At 44.9% G+C, this 24,484-nt stretch overlaps 1 protein-coding gene across 1 annotated transcript in view; it reads right to left on the bottom strand.

The window, feature by feature from the left end:
* The window catches only part of LOC147727212 (transmembrane channel-like protein 2-B), a 748,500-nt gene that overhangs the window by 10,369 nt on the left and 713,647 nt on the right, over window positions 1-24,484 (bottom strand). The window contains exon 19 of the mRNA XM_086963588.1: window positions 22,228-22,242. Coding sequence (XP_086819714.1) covers window positions 22,228-22,242 — 15 coding nt within the window. The remainder of the gene's footprint in view (window positions 1-22,227; window positions 22,243-24,484) is intronic.

Raw genomic sequence — 24,484 nt, 5'->3', positions numbered from 1 at the left:
AGTATTTTCCACACTAGGAGCCACGTGCTGTATGTACCATTTGTCAGAGTATTTTCCCAACAATAACTTGGTGCAGGTTTGACCTGCAGTCTGCGGAAAAACTGCCAGTTGGTTGGTGATTACCATGTGGGGTAAAGGCAAAGCCGCAAGAGGCCCAACCACCTCCATCTGTCTCCAACAACCCAGCGGCGACCAGCCTGGCCTGCCATTATTAAAGCTCCCACCTGAGGGGAGGGGGTGGCAAGCACTATCACCAAAACTGTCTCATGCTCTTCTCCCAGGGCCATAGATGTCCGACCTAGGTCTGGCATTTCAAGAACATTGTAAATGTTGGTTCTCTGGTGGCTGGCATCCTGGTAGGGTGAGTCCAGTGGAAAAGCCTGCAGGCTCTGCTCTGGGAAACTACCCAGCTCCCCTACAGCCAAGTGAGACGAGGCAACCAAAAGATGGTTGATTGGAAAACCTGACAGTCTTTAGCACATTACTTGTTCCTACCACTGCTAAATGAAGTCCGTTAGCTGTATGCTTCGAGCAGAGGAGTCGTCTCAGCCCATACAGCCTTGCAGGCCTACCTTACGCCTTCGTATATATCCATTAAGCAGCAAGCCGGGCTCAAATCCTCAGGATCTCCCGTAACACATTTTGTATAGAGTTATTTACCCCTTTGTGGTACACCTCTGCCCAGGGGGACTTTCATTGGTGCAGAAGGCGCAGTGGCACTGGAACCACTGTACCCCGCTTATTGCGCAGTTTATATTTCAAACAGCAGCTAGGGGGCATTATCTTCCTAGCCCTGGGGCCCACCATGACACACTCACTGGTACGCGTCTGCCTCTGTGTCAAAGGCCTGCGCATCGTGGTTTCTCACAGCGCCTACACCGCCCTTCCCTGTTTTTCTGTCACTGACACAAACGTGTGTGTCTCCTCTGGCCCTCACAGCCGCAGGGGTCGCTTTTTTCCTCCTATGAAGCCAGCCGGCTCCGTCCTCAGAGGTACTCTTGTCTCCGACTGACAGCAAATCCCCTTGATTAAATCAGCCAAGGAAGAGCGTCAGAAAAATAAGCTTTAGTAAGCATCAACATCCCAGGAGGTGTATCTATAATTCAAGGCGTGTGATGAGGGAGAGATGTGACAGTGAGAAGGAAAGTGCGCGTGCATGGGGGAAGGAGGGGCAAGGGTGTGAGAGGCGAAAGTAGAGGGAAGATGGCGGGAAGTGTGGATTATTGGGAGGACAGATGGTCGGAAGAGAGTGGAGATAAAAGTAGAGAACTGAGGATTAGATGAAGTGGTGGGCGAGAGGGTGAGAAGAGAGAGGGAGAGTGATGGCAGCGAAGCGAGGGCGAGAGAGACAAGCATGCAGCAACAGGGGGTGGGGGCCTGCGCGATTCCCTGGCGGGAGCGTGCAGCAAGGCGCGATGACTGCGACTATATGGCGAAACCATATGGCGCCGCGCGCTCCCACAAGGGAATTGCCAGACGTGCATGCGTTGCCATTGCAAGCAATGCAATGTGTGCCCTTTTTTGCCCCCATAGCTGTGCCGATGGCTTACCGTCTCTCTCCTATGCAGCGCATGCACGCTGTGTAGGCGAGACCTAAAAACATGCACTTGGATCTGCACTCAAATAACAGAACTTGAAAATGATTGGATCCTGAGCAGAGAGACATGAACAAAGAACTCAGCAGTCTGAATGCTAAGTAGGAAAAGCTCTTCCAGTGATCTAGAACAATAAATTTGGGGGACCGTGAGCAGTAAAGCATCTCCCAACAGGTCATTTCCTCCTAGGTAAATACCAGGGCCGGAATGGCTACTAGGCGTTTTGGCATGCAGCCAAGCTGGGGGCTGATGTCACTGCGGTTGGGGATAATTTTGTTGATGAAGACCTGCGTGTGCTTCGAAATAAACAAAGCAAAACGAATTTCTTTCAGCACACACAGGTCCCCATCAACGAAATCAGCCCCCAGCTCGGCAGCATGCCAAAGCACCCAGTAGCCAGTCCGGCCCTGGTATATACTAAATAATCCTAGATTGACTAAAGCCGGAACGAAGGATGTAAGAGGCACGATGAACAATACAGAGGGCTCAAAGTGCAGGTGTTGATTTAAAGGTTACTACTGCAAATTTCCAAGATGAGATGCTACTCAGGATTGAGGAGCGAAACTGAGTACCAGTCTTGGTGTAAAAATTCTGAATACTTTGAAGTGGTTGCAGAGAACTATGTGAAAGTCCCTGATAATGCCCTAATTCAAGGGAGTTGACATAGTCAGTACGTGACATAAGGACTGCCTGAATGACTGAGTGACGGAGCCCAGGAGGAAGCAAATGAACTTTCAAGACCATTTTCAGATAGTGAAAACAAGTTGAAGTAATCATCTTGATTAATTTTTTATTTTTTGTAACGAAGAGACAACTAGGTATAGTCTTAAGTGTTGTTACTAGTTCTTTAAAAATGAGAACTTTAACCAGTTCTGGCCACAACCATGAGAAGGACCAGGCGATAGAAGCACCACCAACAAAAACTGTTCTGTATTTTCACTGTTCAGCTTTCATTAATTTAAACTTATCCAGCAGGCAACTTTGTATAACTGTCCACAAAAGAGACCAATGTTTTGCATGTCATAAGCACAGGACATCAGGTAAAAGCCAAAGCCCAGAATGTGGTCCACCAGAATGGTAACTGTTAGAAACTGGGTAGTAGGTTTACTAGGCCATGAGTCCTGGTCAAGCAGCAACTACAATCCTAGTCAGGGTAAGAAGCAGGCAACCCCTAAATTAACCTGTGCTCACACTGTGGTAGGTTGGCACAGAGCAGTCAGGCTTAAGTTGGAGGCAGTTTGTAAAGCACTTGTGCAATGCTCAAACAGTAAAACAGTTTCAACACCACACAAAAAAGATTCTACAACATGTTAGGGAAATAGATTTTAATGTAATAAATAAAACAAAACCAAAACGACAAAAATCCAATAAGTAGAACTTGAAGCACCTAGACGCAAAAAGTGCTATTTGGGATATCTGATCGCACCGACCCGGACAGAGTCAAAAGTTCAGGCCGACAGCAATGGCGCATGGGTGAGATACGTTGAACCAGTGAGGCCCTCTGAGCAAACGTACTTTATTCCTGGATGCGTTGGCATCGAGGATGCGTGGCAAAGTCAAAGCGATGCGTTGGTGCAGATCCGTGCAGCGGCAACAATGTGCTGGTCCTGATCCATGCAGCAGCAGCGATGTGTCATCTCCGATGAGGGGGGAGCTCTGATGGAGAGGCTTCAGCATAGACGACGACGCTGCCAACGATGGAGATGCAAGGACCTTGCTTCACGAAGTGCGTTGCTCAGTGGTGGTTCCAAAGGTGATGCGTTGGGTCCGATCCACACAGCAGTGGCGATGTTTTGGTGGTGTTCCGCATAGCACAGGCGATACACTGGTTCTGATCCATGCAGCAGAAGTGATGCATCAAAACTGCAGTGCCAATGAAGTAATGCATCAGCAGATGCATCAGTTCCACTGGAGCAAGCACTTTAGGCCCAATTCCAAGGATCCAGGACTGGGGTTGCACCACTTGGCAGGGCAGACTTACAGAAAGCAGAGCCCAGGTGCAGAAGCAGGGTGGTTGGAAGTCTATTATGTCATTTTGACTTCAGATCAGGAGGCCAGCCAGCTAACCCTTGGAGTGACTCTGGGTTTAAGTGATACTGGCCCAGTCCTTCTAAACCACATAGGGGAACAGCAAGCAGCAGGGCAGCACAGTAAGGCAGGAATCCAGCATAGCATCAGTCCCCAGAGTGGCAGTCCTACAGAAGCGCAGCATTCCTTCTGCCTGGCAGAGTACTCATAGGTCCAGAAGTGTGCTGAAAAGGTGGTGTTTGAAGTCCAATACTTATACCCAGTTGTATCTTTGAAGTGGGCGAGACTTCAAAGACAGGCTGTTGAAGTGTACAGAGGTCCTCCCTTCCCAACAAGGGGGTATACAGCCCTTTGTGTGGGGACACATGTAAGTGAAGCTGGGTCCAGCTCCTCCCTTCCATCCCGCCAGAATGGACTATCAAGTCACACCTAAACTCCCATTGTATGTGGCTGTCTAGGAGGAATACACAAAGCCTAACTGTCACCCACCCCAGACAATTGATCAGAGACAGAGTGCAGACACCAAATGACTAAAGAAAGAAAATGCCAACTTTCTGAAAGTCTTTCAATCTATAGGGGTTGGATCGATAACTCAACCTAAGGCTAGACTGCATCTATAATGAGAACACATGTTTTTGCCTTGTATGGAATTATTAACAACTGTGGCCTACATGTAGGTAATAGCAATTTACCGAATGGTAAACACCGAATTTTACAGATTCAGTATTCACTATTCGGTAATTGCTATGTAGGTAAAATATTCGGTAAAAATACTGAATCTGTAATTACAGAATCGGTATTTGCCATTGATTCCTATGTGCCTTGAAGCCCATAGGAATCAATGGCAAATACCGATTCTGTAATTACAGAATCTGTAAAATTACCGATTTTGCAAGGGTGACAGGGTGTCACTTTGACACCCTGTTGCACCCCTGTTTCTGGCTTGTGTGCCATGTGACACACAGACATGCCCTTAGGGCATGTCTGTGTGCCACATGGCACAGGTGTACATGCACAGATGTGCATGTACACTGGAATTCGTTATTTACCATGGAATAGTATTCCATGGTAAATAACGATTCGGTAAGGGCTTGTGGCACTGATTACAGTGCCACCTACATCTTGATTTACAGAATCAGTATATTTACCGATTCGGTATTTTACCGATTCTGTATATTTACCGAATCGGTAAATATACCGATTCTGTAAATAAAATGCCCCCTACATCTCAAAAGCCAAATACCGGTCGGAAACGGCCGAAATCGTCCGTTTCCGACCGGTATTAAGGCTCCTACATCTGGCCCTGTGTTCTTTAAGGGCCAGGATTTCAATTTCCTTGAACCTTGATTTTTTTCAAGCCCAGTAAACTACACATAACGGGCAGAAACATGTCGACCCCACTTTAAGTGGAAATACTCAAAACATTATTTGGTAATTTCCCAAGACATATTTTTAACCATGTCAGGTTGACCACTAAATAAAGTTTTTTGCGTGGTATACTACCTTGACATTTTTAAAAAATGTGCCTTGTTGCACCATATTTACAAAGTGACGCATATAGGTAGATGCATCACTTTGTAAACCCCTGCGCCACATTATACCTGCGCCAGGTATAATGTATGCAAGGGGGGGCGTTTTGACGCAAGAAAGGGTCATGGAAGTGACGCAGAGAAATCTATAAGATTTCACTGCACCATTTCTTGGCCGCTAATGCGTCATAATCTTACGCCTGCCTAATGGCAGGCGTAAGACTGATGCAGGCACTAACAACATGGGACTTGCCCATGTGAAAGTATACATTGCTGGAGTTGTGTTACTTTTGTGACACACTCCAGCAATGCTTCACTTTTGCGCCTACAGATAAGTCAGAAATACTGACGTATCTGTAACTCTTTGCGACATGATGCGTCATACTGTAAATATGACGCATCGTTAGTGTCGCAGGGAGAGCGCAGTGAAAAGTGACACATCGCTGTTTTCATGCAGCGATGCGTCACTTTTCATAAATGAGGCCCCTCGTATTCAAGTATTGCGTGGAATAAAACAATACAAGTGAGTTGTGGTTTTGATTTAAGAAATGTGCATCACATAACTATAATTGCATTACCTAATCTATGCAAATACTTTTTTTATCACTTTTACCAGAACACTAAAGTGTACTAGGTGCAGACATGAGCAGCTCATCTAATCCATTTCTTTATTTGCATTCTAGTGCTAGTAGACCTTACTTTATAATGAGTATGCAAGATTACAAGCACCCTAATGAAAATGAAAACACAGAACTGCACCTTTTCTATTACCAAAACAATACTGGACCATCCGCAGGAACTGAAAATCACTTACCCCATATAAACAACTTCCATGACACAGGTGACACTAGTGTACATCTCCTTCCAAAATGAGAGCCATTAGCAGTGCTACATTCACATGACCGCCTCCCAGAATTTGGTGACCTTGCAAGGGTCCAGCTGACTTGTACTTTGCATTCCAATTTCTGTATATATGCCTGTGTGTATATATGTGGTATTAATACAGCACAAGCCTAGCTGTTGAATAGCAGGGTAAAGCGTCATACTATATTAACATCTTTATGGGTGTATTCCCCATGATTTCTCCCCGATATGACTGGCAGGAGACAGTCTACTTGCTGTGCTCTGTTCCAGCCCCTGGCCATCACTCACCCCACTGGCCATCCATCAGTGTTGAAGTATTTTAGATAGTATTGGCACAGTGTATGTATGCGTCTGACTCTCCAGTCAGGTCTACAGTGAATGCAGGAGGCGGGTTAGTGCATGTGTTACTGTCCTCGTTGTCTGTTCATTTATTTTTCTCCATTTCACTCTTCCTGCTTACACTCTCTTTTCAGGTGAGCTGGTATACAACATCTATAAGGTGATCCTTTACTGCTGCTGAGTGTTGAAGGGGTCTGAAGCTGCAGAATACTTGGGGTTTTAAAGGACCACAATTGATTCTAGCATACACTGTCCAGTCACAGGAAAGGTTTCCATGTGTATGGGGTTGGAATTAATGCCATATTGCTAGTCTTTTTCTGTTGTAGAAAATGTTCCTGAGGTAGAAAATTATATGTATGAACCATGTCTCCAGGAAATGTTTCATGATTAGATCTAAGGAATGTAACTGAATCTCAGATTGGCTACACCCAAAAAGCTAAAAGAAAAAAAGTGAGCCCTTAGCCCTTATGGAACAAAACAAATACAATGAGGCTGGTATCTTTGCCATTAAGACACCTGTAGGGGAATCCAGTGTCCAATGAAAGCACACACAGGATTCCATCCCCTGTAAAAAGCCAGCCTTCACCTAACAATGCACTGCCCAACAGCTCATTACATCTCCATAGATACTTCTTTCTGCTATCACCTTGTACAACACAATACAGGTCTCAATAGGCTCCTTATCAAAACAGTTTCCAAACAGTTCCTCCCCGCAGAAGCACAAAGTCATGTTCATCTCCCAAATCTACTATACACCAACTCAGGCCATCCACACCTCAACTAGCTCAACTACCATTAGCCGAATCATACTTCGAAAGCGGGCTACCAATGTTGTCATTTCTGAGGAGTAAATATTGCCTTCGCTGAAGGCACTTACCCCTAACCTTCTCAGCTGCAATTGCTCACAACATCTTCCCCAAGAACATCATCACTTTTCTTAATTTTGCATTATACTCTCCTGTAAGCCCAACCCCATTTCTATTTGCTTCTCTCCCAATGACTCGATATCTTCTTCCATTCTTCCTCCTCTTTTCTATACTCCTCTCTTACCTTCATTCACTATTCTCTTCCTTCCTATCATCTCCTTTTTATTCTATTCCTAGCTCCCCACTCTTCAGATGTTCTCCATTAACCCATTTTTTCTCTCCCCCTCCAACTCTCCCCTGTTCCATCTCATTCACATGACTCCTTCCCCTTTCCCACATTCGCTTTCTGTAGTCCCTTGACATCTTCTTTTTATAAGCCAGTATTTTCGCATCCTCGGCTTTCTCAGCTCTTTTTTCATCTCATCTTTCATCTTCGAACCCTCCTATTCATTCTCTATCCCTTGTCCTCTTTCTGCTCCCTCCAATCTTTATTGCTCTCTCCTCTTCTTTTCCATTTCCCACTCATTTTCTTTCCTATCATCTTGTTTCCTTTCTCTTGGAACCTTACTTTCATCTTCTTGTTGGTTCTTCTTTTTTATTTTCCCATTTCGCTTTTCCTCACTTACCATTTCTTTAACAATTTTGATTTTCTCTTTCCTTCCGTCTCTTCCCCTATTCTCCATTTTCTATTTCTTAGTTGTCTTTCTTTTTGGCATTTTCTCCTTCCTTTTTTCATTCCTTTCAACCGTTTCCCTTCTTCCGGATAGATTTTTAGCACATGTATGTGAATATTTGGCTGTAAATGATCCATTTGACCCAATTTTTTCAAACTTTTCCAAGGAGAAGATTCGCCGGAATCTTACCGTTGAGGAATGCAGGTTCACTTCACTCTCTTTGCTTGCTGCAATCTTACGCAGGCCATTGTCATTGCAGGCAGTGGATAATGCCGGGGTGAAAGAAGGCAGCGCCAGTGATGAAGGTGGGCAGTGGCCTCCCAAGAAACCTTTGGGGCATCCGCTCTTATTGTTTTTACAAATTAAACACTGATTAAAATCCTTGAGAAGGAAAGCAACTCGCCATGTCCAGCTTCTATTAGTGCACATACAATAACATGTCAAAGTGAAAGTATGCACCCTGTGAAGATCCAGTGATGTTTCTAGCAATAAAGGGAAGCAATATTCAGTCCCCAACTGCAGGATTCCCAGCAAAATATACATGATTTCTGGCTTTTGAAAGTGCATTTACTGTCTCAATCCAGGGGTGGTGGACAGATATCTTCCAAATGTATCACTGGGAATGGACTTATTTAAAGCAGCCCATAAGGGTATAACTTCTGCTTACGCTATTGTCAAGCGACGTTCTGTCTTATTCAGTTACTAGTATATGTTTTGCAGTGTGAGGTTTGCCGGGTGCAAAGCCATACATTGTTACAGGGCCACCACCAGCCCATCTAATGAAAATGGAATTTCCCCTTAACATCATTTCTCTCGATCAGATTGGAGCATTGCTACATGACAATCACTACAAATATGTACCAGTGGCAGTTTTTCTTGCACTTGGTGTATGCACATTTGGCTGCAGAGTCAGTCGATGACTCACCTAATCATAAAACACATTCTGTGCTTTCAAGCAACAGGATCATATAACTCAGTGCAAGGCTAGCTTTCACTTCCAATTCCTTAACAGAGCATCTATATGCCATGGGAATGCAGCTTCCTTTTTGAAATCCTCTCAAACATGAATCGAATGAAGTGGTAACAAATGGCACATTTAAGCAGGTTTTGAACGAGAAAAGATTCCTGGGAAGCATTAAGAATTGCCTTTGAAGTACTGCTGCAGCTGCCCAGGTCAAAGGCTTAAAAGCCATGAATCCTGAAGACTAAGAAGACCAGAATACTGATCACATTTTCAATCATTGAATAAAGCATCATAATGTGACTTGTTCTCAACAACAGACCAGCAAAGCAACCCCAACACCTATGGAAAAACCTATATGAGGAGAAATTTAATGCAGATGAATTTGTGAGTTCCGGGGAGAGTATTGTGCAAGTATGTGATCAAAACTTTGCAATTAATAGCCTTGTCAACACTGCCTCTCTATGTTACTCGAGCCTGGTAACTAATACCAAGACCTACTCCCAAGGCACAAGACACTGTGAAATAGTAGTGTACAGGGTCTTTAATCCGAATACTGACAAGAGGGTGGAACCTTATTGCCAAGCCACTTCCACCTTCCTGCCTGAAACACAGACCATAGGGTCCCCATGCATAATGGATGCCATCAAGTGAATTTTAAGTAAAGCATTGTTTTTTTTAAATTATTACACAGAGCATGATTGATAATGGCAAGCAGAAGTAATAGAGTCTCCCCAGAGAGAGCCTTCATGATGGTTGACAATAAGCCAATATCTTCAATAATCTTCAAAGGAGGTGGCTTTGAGCGACTTAAGTATGTCAGCAAGATCTGGAAGAGGTAGGACTTTGAAGGGTGACCATTGCGGGATTGTACTGGAAGTGATGAGAGTAAGAATTGAAGCAGGCTTGGTGTTGTTGATTTAATGTCAGTTCTTCTGTATTTTTTCTCTGAAGAAGAAGTTGAAAGTATTGCACTTTTCTGCGTGAGTGAAACATGGGTAGAACTGGCTTGGGGGTGATGTGAGGCTTAAATGTCTTAAATAGCATTCTGCTTCTGTTTGTGGCTTCATTGATGGTGTTGGTAGAGTTCTTTGCTTTGGCTGATGTGATGCGCTGTCCAAGTGTTGAGCGGAGAGACTTCAGTAGCAAGAGGGCCTCTTGAATTCTGTTTTTCATCCATTTATTCTCCCATCCATGGATTGATAATTTATAGTCAGCAAGGTTGATTTAGTAATAGGGTGCCAATGGCTATTGCCTTGCACGTATTGTAATTAAGGCATGGATGTTCACATAGTGGTCCAAAAAATTGTTGAAGTTGTTTAGAAGGGTGTTGGCGTCAGACGTGAAGTTTATAGGGTGAGAGATGGGTTCAATCATTAGGTTGTCTGTGGAGAAGTGTATAAAAGGATCTTAAGGTTAGATATTCTCTTTTGTGTTGAACTTTCTTTGTTGGTAGGATGCTAAGCATGGAGGGAGGGCTGGAAAAGGGGTTGGTCAATTCCAGGGGTACTGGTGGTTTGCATTTGATTGTTGTTGATGCTGTGAAGACAAGGTCAAGGATGTGGCTTGTACTGTGAGTTTGTTGTGCGACATACTGTACCACATTGAATGTGAGAAAAAGGTAGAAATGGTTGTCTGTAGCATTTTTTAGCATGTGTTGTCTGTGAGGTTGATGCCCCTCCCCCCATGAGGATGTGTGGGAAAATGACATGGTGAGGAGATTTGAGAATTAATCAATGAAGCCTTATTCTGCCTGGAATACCTTCAGATTAGATAAAAGGTGGCAGCCTGAGTTGAAGAGAGTAGGATGTTACATGTCAGCAGTTCCATGGAGTTGTGTGTGTAGGAAGCTGGGTTTCTGTTGCAGTAACCCTCCCCCACACTTTTTGCCAAACTACTGATGCCCTTTGACTCTATATGCCCTGAGTCCCTGCCAATAAGGTTCCCAGGGACTGTGTTCTTTCCCAAAACTGTACCTTGTACCCCCAATTGACACCTCTCTGGCCAAATGTCAGTCCCTTGTAAAAGGTACCATGGGTACCAAGGGCACTGAGGCCAGGGAAGGCCTCTAAGGGCTGCAGCACTTATTGTGCCACCCTTAGAGGCCATGTACCTTTACACACACACACAGTGCCATTGCAGGCTACTTGTTTTTGGGCAGAACAAAGTGAGGAGTCGACATGGCACACATCTGTGTGCCATGCCTACAACCCACTGCCCTGACATAGGTCAGCCACCCGTCTAGGTGGTGTACTATACCAGTGTTCAGGGTACAGATGTGTGAGCCCTGTACCCCTACAGTGTCAAAGCCAATTTTTAGACATTGTAAGTGCAGTAATGCCATTAAGAGCATATGGTGCTGGGAGTTTGTCATTACGAACTCCACAGCACCACAATGGCTATACTGAAAACTGGGAAGTTTGGTATCAAACTTCTAAGCCCATTAAACCCACACTGATGTCAGTGTGGGATTTAATGAAAAATGCACTCAGATGGCATCTAAGAGATGCCTCCTGTAAACCGACCAGCCTGTTGTGGGTTCCCTGACTGGTACATACTAGCCTGCCACCACGAGACATGTTTCTGGACCCCAGGGGAGCCCAGAAACAAAGCCTTTCCTGAGCAGAGGTGTTCACACCTCCCCCAGACCAGGAAGAGCCATCTGTGGCAGGGGAGCTTCAAAGGCCTTGCCGCCTTTGTAATGCAACCCCCAGCCTCCCCTGCTATCAGGAGCAGGCCTCCTTCCTGTCCCCCTTCCTTTTCAGCTGGAAGACAGGAGGCAAAAATTAGCAAGCCTAGAATGTGAGCCCACATCTACCAACCCCACCCCTCAGGAGGGGAGGCGAGGTGAAGCCCACTCTTCAGTGCCCACCATCTTGCAGATGGCAGGCACTCCCCAATCAGGATTAGGGATTGTGCCCACTCCCCAACATGGGGTGAGCACACCAAGGGTGTAGTCCCCCTAAGGTCAGTAGCCCATTGGCTACTGACCACGAGACCCCTAAAATGTCCCCTAAATACAGCATTTAGGGGGCAGCCCTGAACCAAGAAGACAGATTCCCGCAACCTACGAAGAAGAAGGACAAAAAAAGACACCCAGCTGAGGAGACTACAGTGAGCAACTGATTTGGCCCCAGCCCTAACAGCCCGTTTGCAGTTTCCAGAGATCCTGCACCAGAAGTCGCTCTGTCCTGCAGTCAGCGACCTCCAGAACCCTGGAAGGACTGACTGCCTGCAACAAAGACCGGATCTCCTGTGAACAGTAGATCTATTCAAAAGAAACAGCCAAGAAAGACTCCAAGCCTGCTGAGAACAAAGAAACCTGATGCTTGGAACCACCACTGCACCCAATGCCTATGGCCCGAGTACGAGGTTCCCCACTGCTCCAGAGTTCAAGTCCACCTTGGGTTGACCCCTCCTGGACTCCCCGACGTCACCTGCTGCCTCTGCATGTAGACCACCCAAACCGCGAGTGACCCCCGAGTGGCCCAGTAAGGTGAAATCTGACCTCAAAAGACACCCCTGCATCCAGCCGCCCTGCGCCCTGGAGAAAAGAACCTGAGGTGCACCTATGTCCCGAGCCCTCCAACTTACTCGCCCAGTTGTTGGTTCCTCCGAGAAGTCTTCCTGGACCCAGCCTACAGCTAAAAAACAAGACTGAGAATCTCCATTGAAAACAACAGGGCACTCGACGCCAAAACAGCACGCGCCTGTGCCACTAAGGGTGCATATTGTGTGCTAACTCTGATTCCTCTTTGCTCTGAGCCTAAAACCAGGAGCTTTGCTCCCACAACCTTGTGGCCTGCTCATGAGTAGCCACCGACGGGAGGCTCGCTATCCCCTATTGGATAACATTGGGCTCAGCACCCTGCACCTGGCCACCCTAGTGCCACTGAGGGTGCTTTGAGAGTGCATCCTCGACCCTGGGGGAACCCTTGTGTTAACCCCAGAAACTCAACCCCAAAGACTGAGTACTTAAAAATTGTTCTAAGCGTGGAGTTGATTTGTATGGAAACCTGAAAAACAACTACTGTACAAAACTGATTTTACTTACCTTTTCTCTAGGAAATGTCCCAGTGTGATATCTAGGCATATCACACTGAGTAGAAAAAGTAACTTAAAAAATAATCTGAAAAGTAACTGAAATGTACTCTGAAAAGTAATTTCAACATGTTGATTTACCTTTGAACTTGCATTCACTTGTAAAACACTGCATACAATTTTGCAAAGCATTTATTTCACTTACCTGTGCCAGGCTTGGTTTGGTTCTAGAAATAAAATAACTTATTAATATTTTTATACAAACAAAATTGGTCTGAGTTCAGTCTTTGAGTGTGTGACATGATTTGCTGATTGAGTGTGTACAACAAATGCTTAACACTACCCTCTGATAAAGCCTTACTGCTTGCCCACACTAGCACAAATAGAGAGTAAGGTGCTACCTATATTTACCTCTGCCTACTTTTGGAGTCCCACTGGACTCTCTGCACACTATACCCCATTTTGGTATAGTATATACAGAGCCAGCCTACTACAGTGTATTACTTGCTTGATGAGGATGCAAGGCTAGAATGACTTATTGATGACAGCAAAGCCTCCTTTTAAAGTGCATGGTTCACAAAATGGATGCTGTAGCCTGTGGAAGATGGATGAATTGGATGTGCAAACACGTGGGCATAAACCGTGTTTCTGTAATGGAGAGAGTATCAACACTGTGATAGGTGATGAGGGCTGCAATATCTGGTGAGTGAAGCACTGCAGAGCGAGCATTGATAAGCATGAGTTGGAATGTGTGTTCTGTAGTTTGTAAGTGTGTGGTAATTCATGAGCTTTGTACAAGCTAGCTCTAGGTGTTCTATAAAATGCTATATGAATGTTTGTTTTATCTTCATCTGGTTGTGATTGTTTGGAATGGTAGTATGACAATGTCATCGTCTGTCTCCACCTTTAACAGGCCCAAAGAGGGAAGGTCCTTGTCTGTGTTCTCTCTTTGATGGGGCTGATCAGGTGATACCCTGAGACATTGACTGAAGTAGGGAGAAGACAGAAAGTGATGTCATTTCCTGAGCAGACGGATAATGGAAAATGAAAAATAGAGAATATTTTAATTAACAAATGGACACTAAAAATCCAACAAGGGGAACCAGAGACATGAAAGTTTAAATAAAAGTGAAAATAGTGCCAAAAAAATTGTAGTAAATGTACACAGTGGGCTGGGAACTTGGCATGATTTAAAGCTGGGCAAAATAGAGAGTTGGTCGGATACACAAAGAGAATTGGTCCAGATGAATATCTGGACGCCAAAAACTTCTGAAATGTTTCAAATTCCCAATACATTGAAGAAAAAGCTGTCTTCCCATAGGACAAATCTGAAATCATAGTCACTGTCATGGAACTGCCATTCAGATACCTGCCACAGGTTGGTCCCAACAAGGCTCATGAGCTTTTATGATTTTTGCACAAAAGAATTTCCAAGTCCCAAAATAGAAAGTTTCTGAGGTGCCGAAGCCTTTCGGGTGGACGTGTCTGAAATTCAATCGGATGCTGTGGAACTGCCATTCCTTTACTTTTTGCACTGGGTCCCCTTGGCTCTGGAGCAAAAGTTTTCAAAACCTTTTCCTGGTACCCAAGCAAAAACAAAAGTAAACTTCTAGGACCCTTGGAATCCCCGAGGGGATACCTGGAGACTCTCGGTGTGCTAGGCAAAGGCCACCAGCAAAATCCAGCACAGGCTCCAGTTGAAACTGGTAAGCTGGGAATTGTCCAGTAAAGGAATCTAGCATCTTATTTTGTCCCTATAGCCACAAAGGAGGCCAGTTAACTGCACCTTGGAGTCCAGTTCTTTATCTTAGGTATAAGGGAGAATAGTCCTCCAGAGCGCCTCAAAAATCACAGATATCAGGTGCAGTCCTCCTCTGTTCTTCACCAGGTCCAGAAATGTCCTGATGAGATGCCTCTGGGTGCTACATTTATGCTTGGCTCTAGCTAGTGCGTGGGGTTGACCCCTGGGCACTCCCTAACCAATGGTTTAAAAGTTTCTGGAAACAACTCTACCCACTTTTTTAGTAATAGCTTTACTTTGGAAAAGTCCCAAAATGCCAGGTAGTAGGGCATATACAAGATAGCAAAATTCTTTGCCTGCTCAAAACATGGTCACTGATGGTTGTGGGTATTTGGGGGAATGTACTATGGTATTTGCTAGTGTTCTCACGCATCTAACACTAAAATCCAGTTTGAAACAGGCCCTGTAACTACAACAAAATAGGAGACAGGAGTCTGGTAAACAAAGTCAGGATCCTATACCACCCAGACAGGGTATACACAAGATTTGTCCTGGCAAACTTGTTATATTTCATATCGGTACTCTAATATAGGTCCAGGGAACGTCGTACACCTTCCCTACATCATCTCCTTCATTTCATATGAACAAGCCTTATAAGGTCATAACTCCTAATAAGGACATACTGCCTATAAGGTCTAACGCCTTTTATGGACTAAACCATTCACCTACTTCCATGCTGAGGGAGGGTTCTTCCCAATCGATATTGCTAAAACGTCATCCTTAGCACATATGAATAATTTATGAGAACAATACACAGGGGTATACCTCACCTTTCCTATGCAGGCACAAGGTTTAATCCCCAACGTCAACCTACTACTAAACAAAAGCTGACACACACACATGGACTGTATAAATACAGCACATCTTGCTATCAGTATGGAAGAAGGACCGATACTTCACAACAACACACTGACCATAGGCGCTGCAGCTCCGACATGCAATCGCTCCAGCTGACAGTGGTCTGATTATCCCTTGTGGGGTGTCCAATTCGAGTCCAGGAGGAAGTCCCACACTCTCACTATTCAGGTAAGGGGGTTTGACTAAATCCTAGCGGGATTCTTGCCTCGTAGGCTCTAATGCTTAGGTTCTTTCGCACCTACTCACATGCTAGGTACACTAAGGTACATCTAGAAAGGCATCGTAGGAGTACGCACTATCTTTTATAAATGCATTTTATAATCATGTATCTGTTAATGACTATTACGCTGATAATTTCTTTGGGACTCGGGGACACTGCTGACCGGACCAGGTCTTGTATACTGCACATAGTTCTTCCGCCGCCGCACTTTGCCTCTTGCGGCCGCCGAGCAGAGAAGACTACCTTTCCCAGGGGCACTAGCAGCAGAAGCCGCCCACGATACTTCCCGCGCCCGGGCACTTTAGATAACTTCATAATAAGAACCAATTCAGTGATAGATCAGGGGATTATACTTATGGAAAGGCGGGTGTCACAGGATCTGTCATGCGCAAAAAGGTCATCCTTGGGGCTTTTAGCTAATGCACGTACTCCTGAACACACACAGCGTATAAATACTACTGTCGAAGAAGTACTTATACATAGCCCTCTTAGTCTGAACAGATCATTCCGCTCCCTTCCCGCTCCCAGTGCCTCCACAATATTAAACACGTCAGTTGATCCTGACGTGGAAAAAGAGGTGGTAGAGGTGAGGGAAGAAAGCCCACAAAAGCTAGCCAATACAAGACAGCTAAGAAGGAGAAAAGAAGGCGCAATCCTAAAAAAGAAACTGTATGTGCCAGCAGTAAGAAGTAATAAAATGAAACCAGCTAAAGGCCAAGGTACAAATAAGATATTACCAGATATACCTAATACTCAGATAGAGAGAGAACAAAACAGTCAATCTCCAGGCCGGGATAGTCTTAGACGCGAAGTGTCCATTGATGGAGTTCACAACACAAATGACTCATTGGTTGGCACAGGCCCTGATGGCTATAATGAGGATTCCCTTCTAAATAATTTTGCATCTTTACTGAAGTCATTGCTAGCCCCTCTAGAAGTGAGACTTTCAGGGATAGAAAGACAGCGGGGTTTACTTGAGGTTGAGATGAAAAATAATGAGGGCGGTGGAAAGCCCAAAAAACAGCTACCGAGCATAGTCAAAGATCCGGTTGTACCGTCTGCTCAGACCAACACATCACTTCCAAAACCAGTGCCGCAGGGAAATTCGAATCCCCCTATTGCTCGTGTTGTAAATGAAGCCATAGACCCGCCACATAATCCAAGTATTACGGGGAATACGCACGTGTTACCTAAAATTCCAAAGGCAACATTACACAAAGCGGTCTCCGAGGAAATTCCTAAGCGGGTCAAACCTGTGCTTCTCCCTCCACAATCTAGTCCTTATGTTGTAGTTTTAACGGGGGTGCCTGAATTAAATCATTCAACTCATGAGTCTGTATCCTGTTTAAAAAACAAAGTAGCACATTGGCTAAATTTAAACAGGCCACTTCCCCACCATTTGCGAGGCAACATCTTGATGGTGCGCAGGGTTCCTTGGGTGGGATACTCGCCCAAGTCAATCAGGGGAGACTGTGTTCTGGTGAATTTTGGTGATCCCCGCATTGTGGAGTTTAAATGTTCATGGGACCAACAAAATTTCAACTCTAACCCACGTTTTATGATAGAAGTTAGATCACTATCGTTCTTCTTCCCACCACCTATTCACCGAGATTATGCAGGAACATGGTCATAGGTGGGTTATGGCCAAAGTAGGGTGGGGGGTTACAGGCAAGATCCATTTAGTGCTGAGAACTATACACCCCTACAAAACAGGTTTAGCACGCTGGAAATGGTCGACTGACTGAATAACCCCAAAAACCCCAAATATCTCAAAATAAGTGAGGAACCAGAGGAGCAAGAATTCATACCTATGAACCAGTCTAGCAAAATTAACACGGTCTGTTCCCCTAAGGGTATTACCTCAGCTGTTTTTAATATAGAAAATCAAATTGGTAGAATCTCCAAAGATGGAGGGCAGAGACAGGGAGAAACTATTGCTGACACTCTCTTGACAAACTCTCCAAGACCCATCGCAATCACCCAACCTGTACGAGATGGGCCTCGCAATTTATCACACGTAAATACGATCCAAGTAGAAGAAGACAAGGGCAAGTTTATATCATGTACTTCGTGGAATATTGCGGGTTTATCCAGTAAATTAAACGACCCGACTTTCCTGAACTATGTTAGGGATTTCTCCAAAATATGTCTTCAGGAAACGTGGGAGCTGGAGCCCGTACACTTAAATGGGTATCGCACCTATCACACCCCAGCAGAGTCATCACAAAGGGTTAGAAACAAAGGGGGGTTATGTTGTTTGGTCTCGAATATCTCTAACATAAGGGTCAATAAATTTACCTCCGCATCAAAGTATCATCAGTTGTTGGAAATTGTTACAATTGTTGTACAAATTGTTTTAAAATTTTAATATGTATACTAAGTGCTAATGCACTTTCCTCTGGATTAAAACAGTACTGGTTCTTTCTTAAAAACAGGACCAATTCTAATCTTTATGAAAATCAAGTAAGCAGAGGCCTTGAGCCTGCTATACCTGGATGAGTAAATAAATCAGCTCCACCTTACGAAAAAGGTAATGATATGCATATACTAGGCTGGAGCAGTAATTGTGAATTATCATAGAATCGGTCAAATGACCACCGTGTTATGTTTTTAGGTATTAATTCCCTAATCCTTGGAACAAGAGTGAAGATATTGCCACCTTGTCCTCCGCTACCATTGGGTAAGCTAATTTCCTTACCATGGTGTACTGCGATACTTGAATGATCGCAAATTTAGTGCAACAGCTTGATACATATATTCACTTTGTTTCAGGGCTTGTGCTACTCCTCTGGCTGCCCAAACTTGTAGTCCTGATGAAGACTCGCATGGCCATGGTCTAACTTGCCTAAAGGCCCCAAGACGAGTCGAAACGTCAACGCTTTATAATTTTTGTCCTGGATGGTGTAACACACTTTATAGTGCAATATAAGTTTGGAAGCAATGTCTCCATTTAATGTAAATTGTGTTTAGAATCTACACTACACACCAGGTCATCAAGAAATTGTCTATTGTGCGAATTTATTGCGTGTATATACAAAACTGTAAATATTATTCTATGCTCTTTTTCTTCTTTTCTATTAAGCACTCTACATTTCAATTTTCTGCACATTCTTCTTTGAGCAACCAAAAGTTTTTATATTGAGATAGCCATGAATGCAATGAATTAAAATTGCCCCGGAATCTAGAATTACTGGTGTTGCTTTTTTGTATAAAAATATTGAATGGATTGGGCTGATCTGTTGGACATGTCCCATAACTAAGAGAAGGTTTAAATAATCACTTGATTTATCTGTCTTGAGCAAAAATACTAGTCTGAGACCATTGTTTTTGTATAACCTCAACCAGGGGGAGCAGTTGCGGGTAGGCTAGGAGACGTTGATTGCACTACATCAGGAGCTTTTCCACTGGACCTAAATTACGAACTCTCAGAGATCGAGGTGGCATTCGCCGAGAGCACAGGAGGAAAAGCCCCGGGGCCGGATGGGGTTCCGGTCGACATTTACAAATCAAACACTAAGTTATGGGCTCCTCTCCTGACCAACGTGTTAAACTGCTCAAATAATATAGGCTTTATAACAACCTGGCAGGAAGCCATAGTAATCCCCATTTTTAAAAAGGGTGATCATCAAGACCCTAAATGTTATAGGTCCATATCGTTCCTAGATTCGTTAATGAAGGTGGCAGGAAGGGTGGTTTTAAATAGACTACAGTCGTGGGCAGTGGACAAGGGTGCGCTCTCTATTTATCAGTATGGTTTTAAAGAAGGTAGAGGCACGGTAGAGCAGAGCTTAAACTTATCAATTCTGATTGGCAAATATGGGGTTGCTAAAAGGGACAAACTCTTCATGACTTTTGTCGATTTAAGCTCTGCTTTCGATTGTGTCAGTCACGAAGTATTATGGGAAACCCTCTCACATTTATAAATTGATCCCGTCATCATAAATTTTATAAAGGAATTATACCGTGGGGCAAGCGCAAAAGTCAGATTTGGTACAAAGGGGGAATGTTCTTCTAAATTCCCAATTAAAAAAGGCGTCCGACAGGGATGCATATTGGCTCCGTTTTTATTCAATCTATACATAAACAATATAGCATCCCATTTGACTGAAAATAGGCATGATTACCCACAGGTAAAAGGGAAACCAATTCCAATCCTGTTATATGCGGACGATGCCGTTATTATGGCAAGCACGCAACTGGGTCTCCAGAGGTCACTTAACTCTTTCTATGACTTTATGGGAGCACGGGGCTTAAAAATCAATACCAGCAAGACTTTTAGTATGTCCTGTCCAAGGCAAAAGTAATATTCCTTGTAATATTTTGTTGGCGGGAGTAAAGATCGATACAACAAAAACCTTCTCCTACTTAGGCATCAATTTCATAACAGTGGGACCTGGGTCACAGCGGCAACTGCTCGGAAATTAGCTTTCTCCCGTGCGATTGGCGCTGTGCGAAATTTTGCCATAAAATTAGGAAGTCGACCTGTAAAAATCCTCATTGATATTTATAAGGCTAAATGTGTGTCGAGAGCAATCTATGGGGCAGGCGTTTGGGGAATCACGGATACTAGTAAAATCCAGGCGTGTGAAAACGCTTTTTTACGGTTCTTACTAGCCGTACCAAAGTCAACTTCCACATACGTCTGTCACAAAGAACTGGCCATAACTTATGTGTCGGACCTCATCAAGGTGAGCCCGGTCTTGTTGTGGCACAGGGCCTGGGTCTCACAGGAGATGGGACTAAATAGGGATATTATCAGCGATTGTATGGCTACTCAAGGGTGCATGAAAATAGAGTGATTAAGGTATGTGAGACGCCTTCTAATAGCTATAGGCCATCAGGACTATTTTGACAATCCTTCTAGTATGACAGGCATGACAAGGCAGAAACTAAAAAAGGCCTGTCTTACTTACCTGGAAGATATCAGGTGGTATCAGGAGGGTAAGAAGTCATCTGTTATTCATAACCATGTGTTGCTAGATGGTCCTGGCTTACAGAAATATTTACCTCTCACATTGAGCTGTTATACTCGGATGCTGATCCTGGCCAGACTGGACTACTGTAACTCCCTATATCTAGGGGCCCCTTTATACATCTTACAGGGGCTCCAGAGAGTCCAGTCCATAGCGGCCAAGCTGGCGCTTAAAAGACCTTGCAGCTCTTCCACTTCGCTGGCGCTCAGAGATCTACACTGGCTGCCAATCGGGAGTAGAGTCGCTTTTAAGTCCCTATGTATTGTGTATAGAGCCCTGCACAACACGGGTCCTATTCCTTTACAGGAAAGGCTCAACTGGTATAAGCCTACCAGGTCCCTGCGTACCTCTAGCCTGGGTTTGGCAGCAACCACCAGGATCAGGAGATCGAGGATGGGAGGCAGAGCCTTCTGCACATCCGCATCTAGGATGTGGAATGAGCTTCCCCAGAACATCAGGCAAATTGACACCCTGCTTGGATTTATAAAGAGTCTGAAAACATGGCTGTTTGCCAAAGTTTAATCCCCTTGACTCCATTTAATAGAACTGGCGGCTGTTTTACATGTCATGACAGCCAGTGTATTGTTGTTCCATCTCACTACTTCCTGTTTGGGCGCCAGGATACCCGTAGGGTGACAGTTGCGCGATACAAATAATAAATACAATACAATACAATACAATATGTCTCTGCTACTGTGTAACAGTTGGAGCAGCACATATATTTTATATAAGAAGAACAAAGTTACAATAAATTCTTATTGTAAACACTCCCAACTGTTTCTTCTGTGTATCTCTCTGAGAGAAAATGAGCAAGCACCAGTGACTGGGTGAAAAGTAGTATATTGTTTCCACGAATCTGAGGAATCAGGGTTTGTTGTGTTCTGAGGTTGCCAAAAACTAATCTCTCTGATAAAAGGGGATTCTAGTGGCACTATGAGCTAGCTAATGCAAAAATAGGCTAACATACTCGGCGATGTGTACTGAGTCTGTCACCAGACCCACAGTATATTTTATCCAAAAACAGCGCAGGTCCTACAAGAATGGTACTATAGGAACTACACTACAAACTGTTCACTCCTTTTCAAGTGTCTCAAGTTGTTAAATGTGGCTCAAACAGACATGTCAGATAGGAATTGACACTGTGGTGTCAAAATGGAAACCCACATTGCCCACCTTGAAGGTTCTGCTGAGCTCAGAGGGATCCCTCTGCCCATTCGGGTCAACCAATTGTTAAGTTCCTTGGAGGAATTACACACCTCGTTCATACCTCATTCAAAACTGAGCACATGCTGGGAGTTGGAAGAGGTTAATGCTAATTATTCTCCCGAAAGATAAGGTAGGTAAAGAGTAAGTTTCTAAAAGTTCATTTTCCTTAATATTTATTATAAATCTGAATTCACAGTTGAACTGGATTTTTAATGTCTATTACAATAGTGATTTCAATTATTTTCTAGCTGGTCCATCTCCCAAGTTATTACTATTAGTATTTGTATCTGCTCCCTGTTTTTCTCCATTGTGCAGCTAGGCCTCTCACCGTGTAATTGTCTTTTGACCTTTGTCATGTAGGAACATGGTGATATTATTTTCTACTTGACACACCTTAAATACCATACACCAAGGCTTGTGGGCTACGGGGCCTAGATAGGGGTGACGTGTTAATATATCCAAAGATTGTTACCTAACAAAAAAATTGTTGTTTTGACATGTCTCACTTTCGGTTTTGCCCTGCAACAGTCAGACCTACAGGGTCCTTGTAGCTATGCTCTTGCTGCCACTATAGTGGATGGCACAGCAGGTGCTCCAGTCCACCAGTGGCACTTAATTTCCAAGCCCTGGGTGCACTTTCTACACCAAGGAAAGTTACATGTGACAGTTTGAAAAAAGCCAGAAAACCATGTTCAAAGGAGAAGCTCAGACATGTTACTTCTGGTTAGCAGGTGTAAGGTGCACAGAGATCTATAACCAGTAAAAATAGAGTCCAGCAAAAGATGAAAAATCTGAGGTCACCACACAGAAAGGGTGGATTTACTGCATTCACCCTACTACCTTATCCCTAACAAAAACACCCGTGCTATCATTACTATTATTGCGAGCAGCCCGGTGGCAGTGGGCTTGCTGGCAGGAGCTGAGGGCTACGTTTTGCATTTTTAAATTTCGCGCGTTGTCACGCTGACTGAGAGCGGAGGCACGCTTTTATTTTTACTTTACATTTGATTGTTACTTTTCATTTCCTAACCTGTACTGAAAATCAACAGGCTTCTTAATTACCCACCTTGCTTCCTAGGGGCCGTGCGGGGCTGGCTGGCAGCTAATTTCATCGCGGGCTCTTAGCGGCCGTGGCCGCCATCTTGGCTTGGGCTGGATCGCCCAACCCCACCCACGCCACTCCCCCCACGCTGCTCCTCCATTTAAACGTCCCTCATGTGTCAGCGCAGCGGACGAGCGCAGCGGGCGCGCCGTAGACGCGCCGGAGTCACGCCAGAGTCCAGCCCGTCTGCGCCCGTCCACGGCAGGCCGGGGCATGGGGCACCTCCTTATGTTCCATTGCTGACCTATTCCTCCTCCCGTCTTCTCTCTTATTGGACCCCTGGCACCATTAGCTCGTCTGTCTCCAATCTGTTGAAACACTTAGGTCTCCTTACCAGTTTACCGCCCACTCCCCCCGCTGTCATATCAGGTGTGTCCCCTTTGCCTTGCACTGTTCCCCCCAACCCCCCCTCCAACCTGTTTCCCACACTCCGGCCTTTAACACCACGGCCGCCCTCCTTAACACCAGATCAGCAGTCAGCCACCAGTATGAGCTATTCGATTATATTGACACCCATAAACCGGATCTCCTGTTTTTAACAGAGACCTGGTTTAAGGCCGACTCCCTGCCCAATGTCTTAGCAGCACTACCTCCCTCATACTCTACCATCCGAGCGGATCGACCAGAGGGCAGAAGAGGCGGTGGAGTGGCCCTGATAGCCCATATTGATCTCCATTTCCAGATTCTTCCCTCTCCCCCTATTCCTGAAGTCGACTGTTTGATAATTCGTTCCAGTTCCCACTCTGCCCCCCTTACCTCTGTTCTTATCTACCGCCCCCCTTACCCTACTCCCACTTTTGTCTCTAGTCTCCAGGACATTCTCGCAACACTGGTAGTAAACAACTCGTCAGTGTTAGTCCTAGGCGCCCTAAACTTTTGGCCTAATGATCCTGCCGAAAGCCCCCTCTCAAAAGAATTCACTGATCTTATGACCAGTCTCAACTTCACTTCCCACGTTCACAGCCCCACCCACGTACATGGCCACTCGCTCGACCAGGTCTGGTCCCTGAACATTCCCATCACTCCTCCCACCATCTCCCCCTGTTCCTGGTCTGACCATTTTTTAATTTCCTTTTCCCTCGCTTTAGCCCCAGCCGTCAAACCTCCACTCCCTAAGAACATCTGGGTCAGAAAATGGGGAAAATCTGATATGCCATCTCTTTGCTCATCCCTGGCCAATTCCAGCCCTGATCTCTCCGGCCTCGTCGCCCCGGTCCAACTGGCCACCATCAACAACTGGCTGACCCAAGCGTGCGACGACTATGCCCCCTTGAGGCGGATCATGGTCAAGGGAGCTCATGCTGCTAACCGCTTGTTCACCCCTGACCTCAAGGAGAAGAAGCTGGCCGCACGCAGAGCAGAACGCGCATGGAGAAGAGCATACTGCCCCTCCCTCAAAACTACCTACCTTTCCGTGCTTAAGGCAT

Source organism: Lissotriton vulgaris, chromosome 3_1 (assembly GCF_964263255.1).
Source record: "Lissotriton vulgaris chromosome 3_1, aLisVul1.2, whole genome shotgun sequence".
Lineage (NCBI taxonomy): Eukaryota > Metazoa > Chordata > Amphibia > Caudata > Salamandridae > Lissotriton > Lissotriton vulgaris.
The sequence above is the reverse complement of the archived record's forward strand: the minus strand, read 5'-3'. Positions and strand labels throughout refer to the sequence as shown.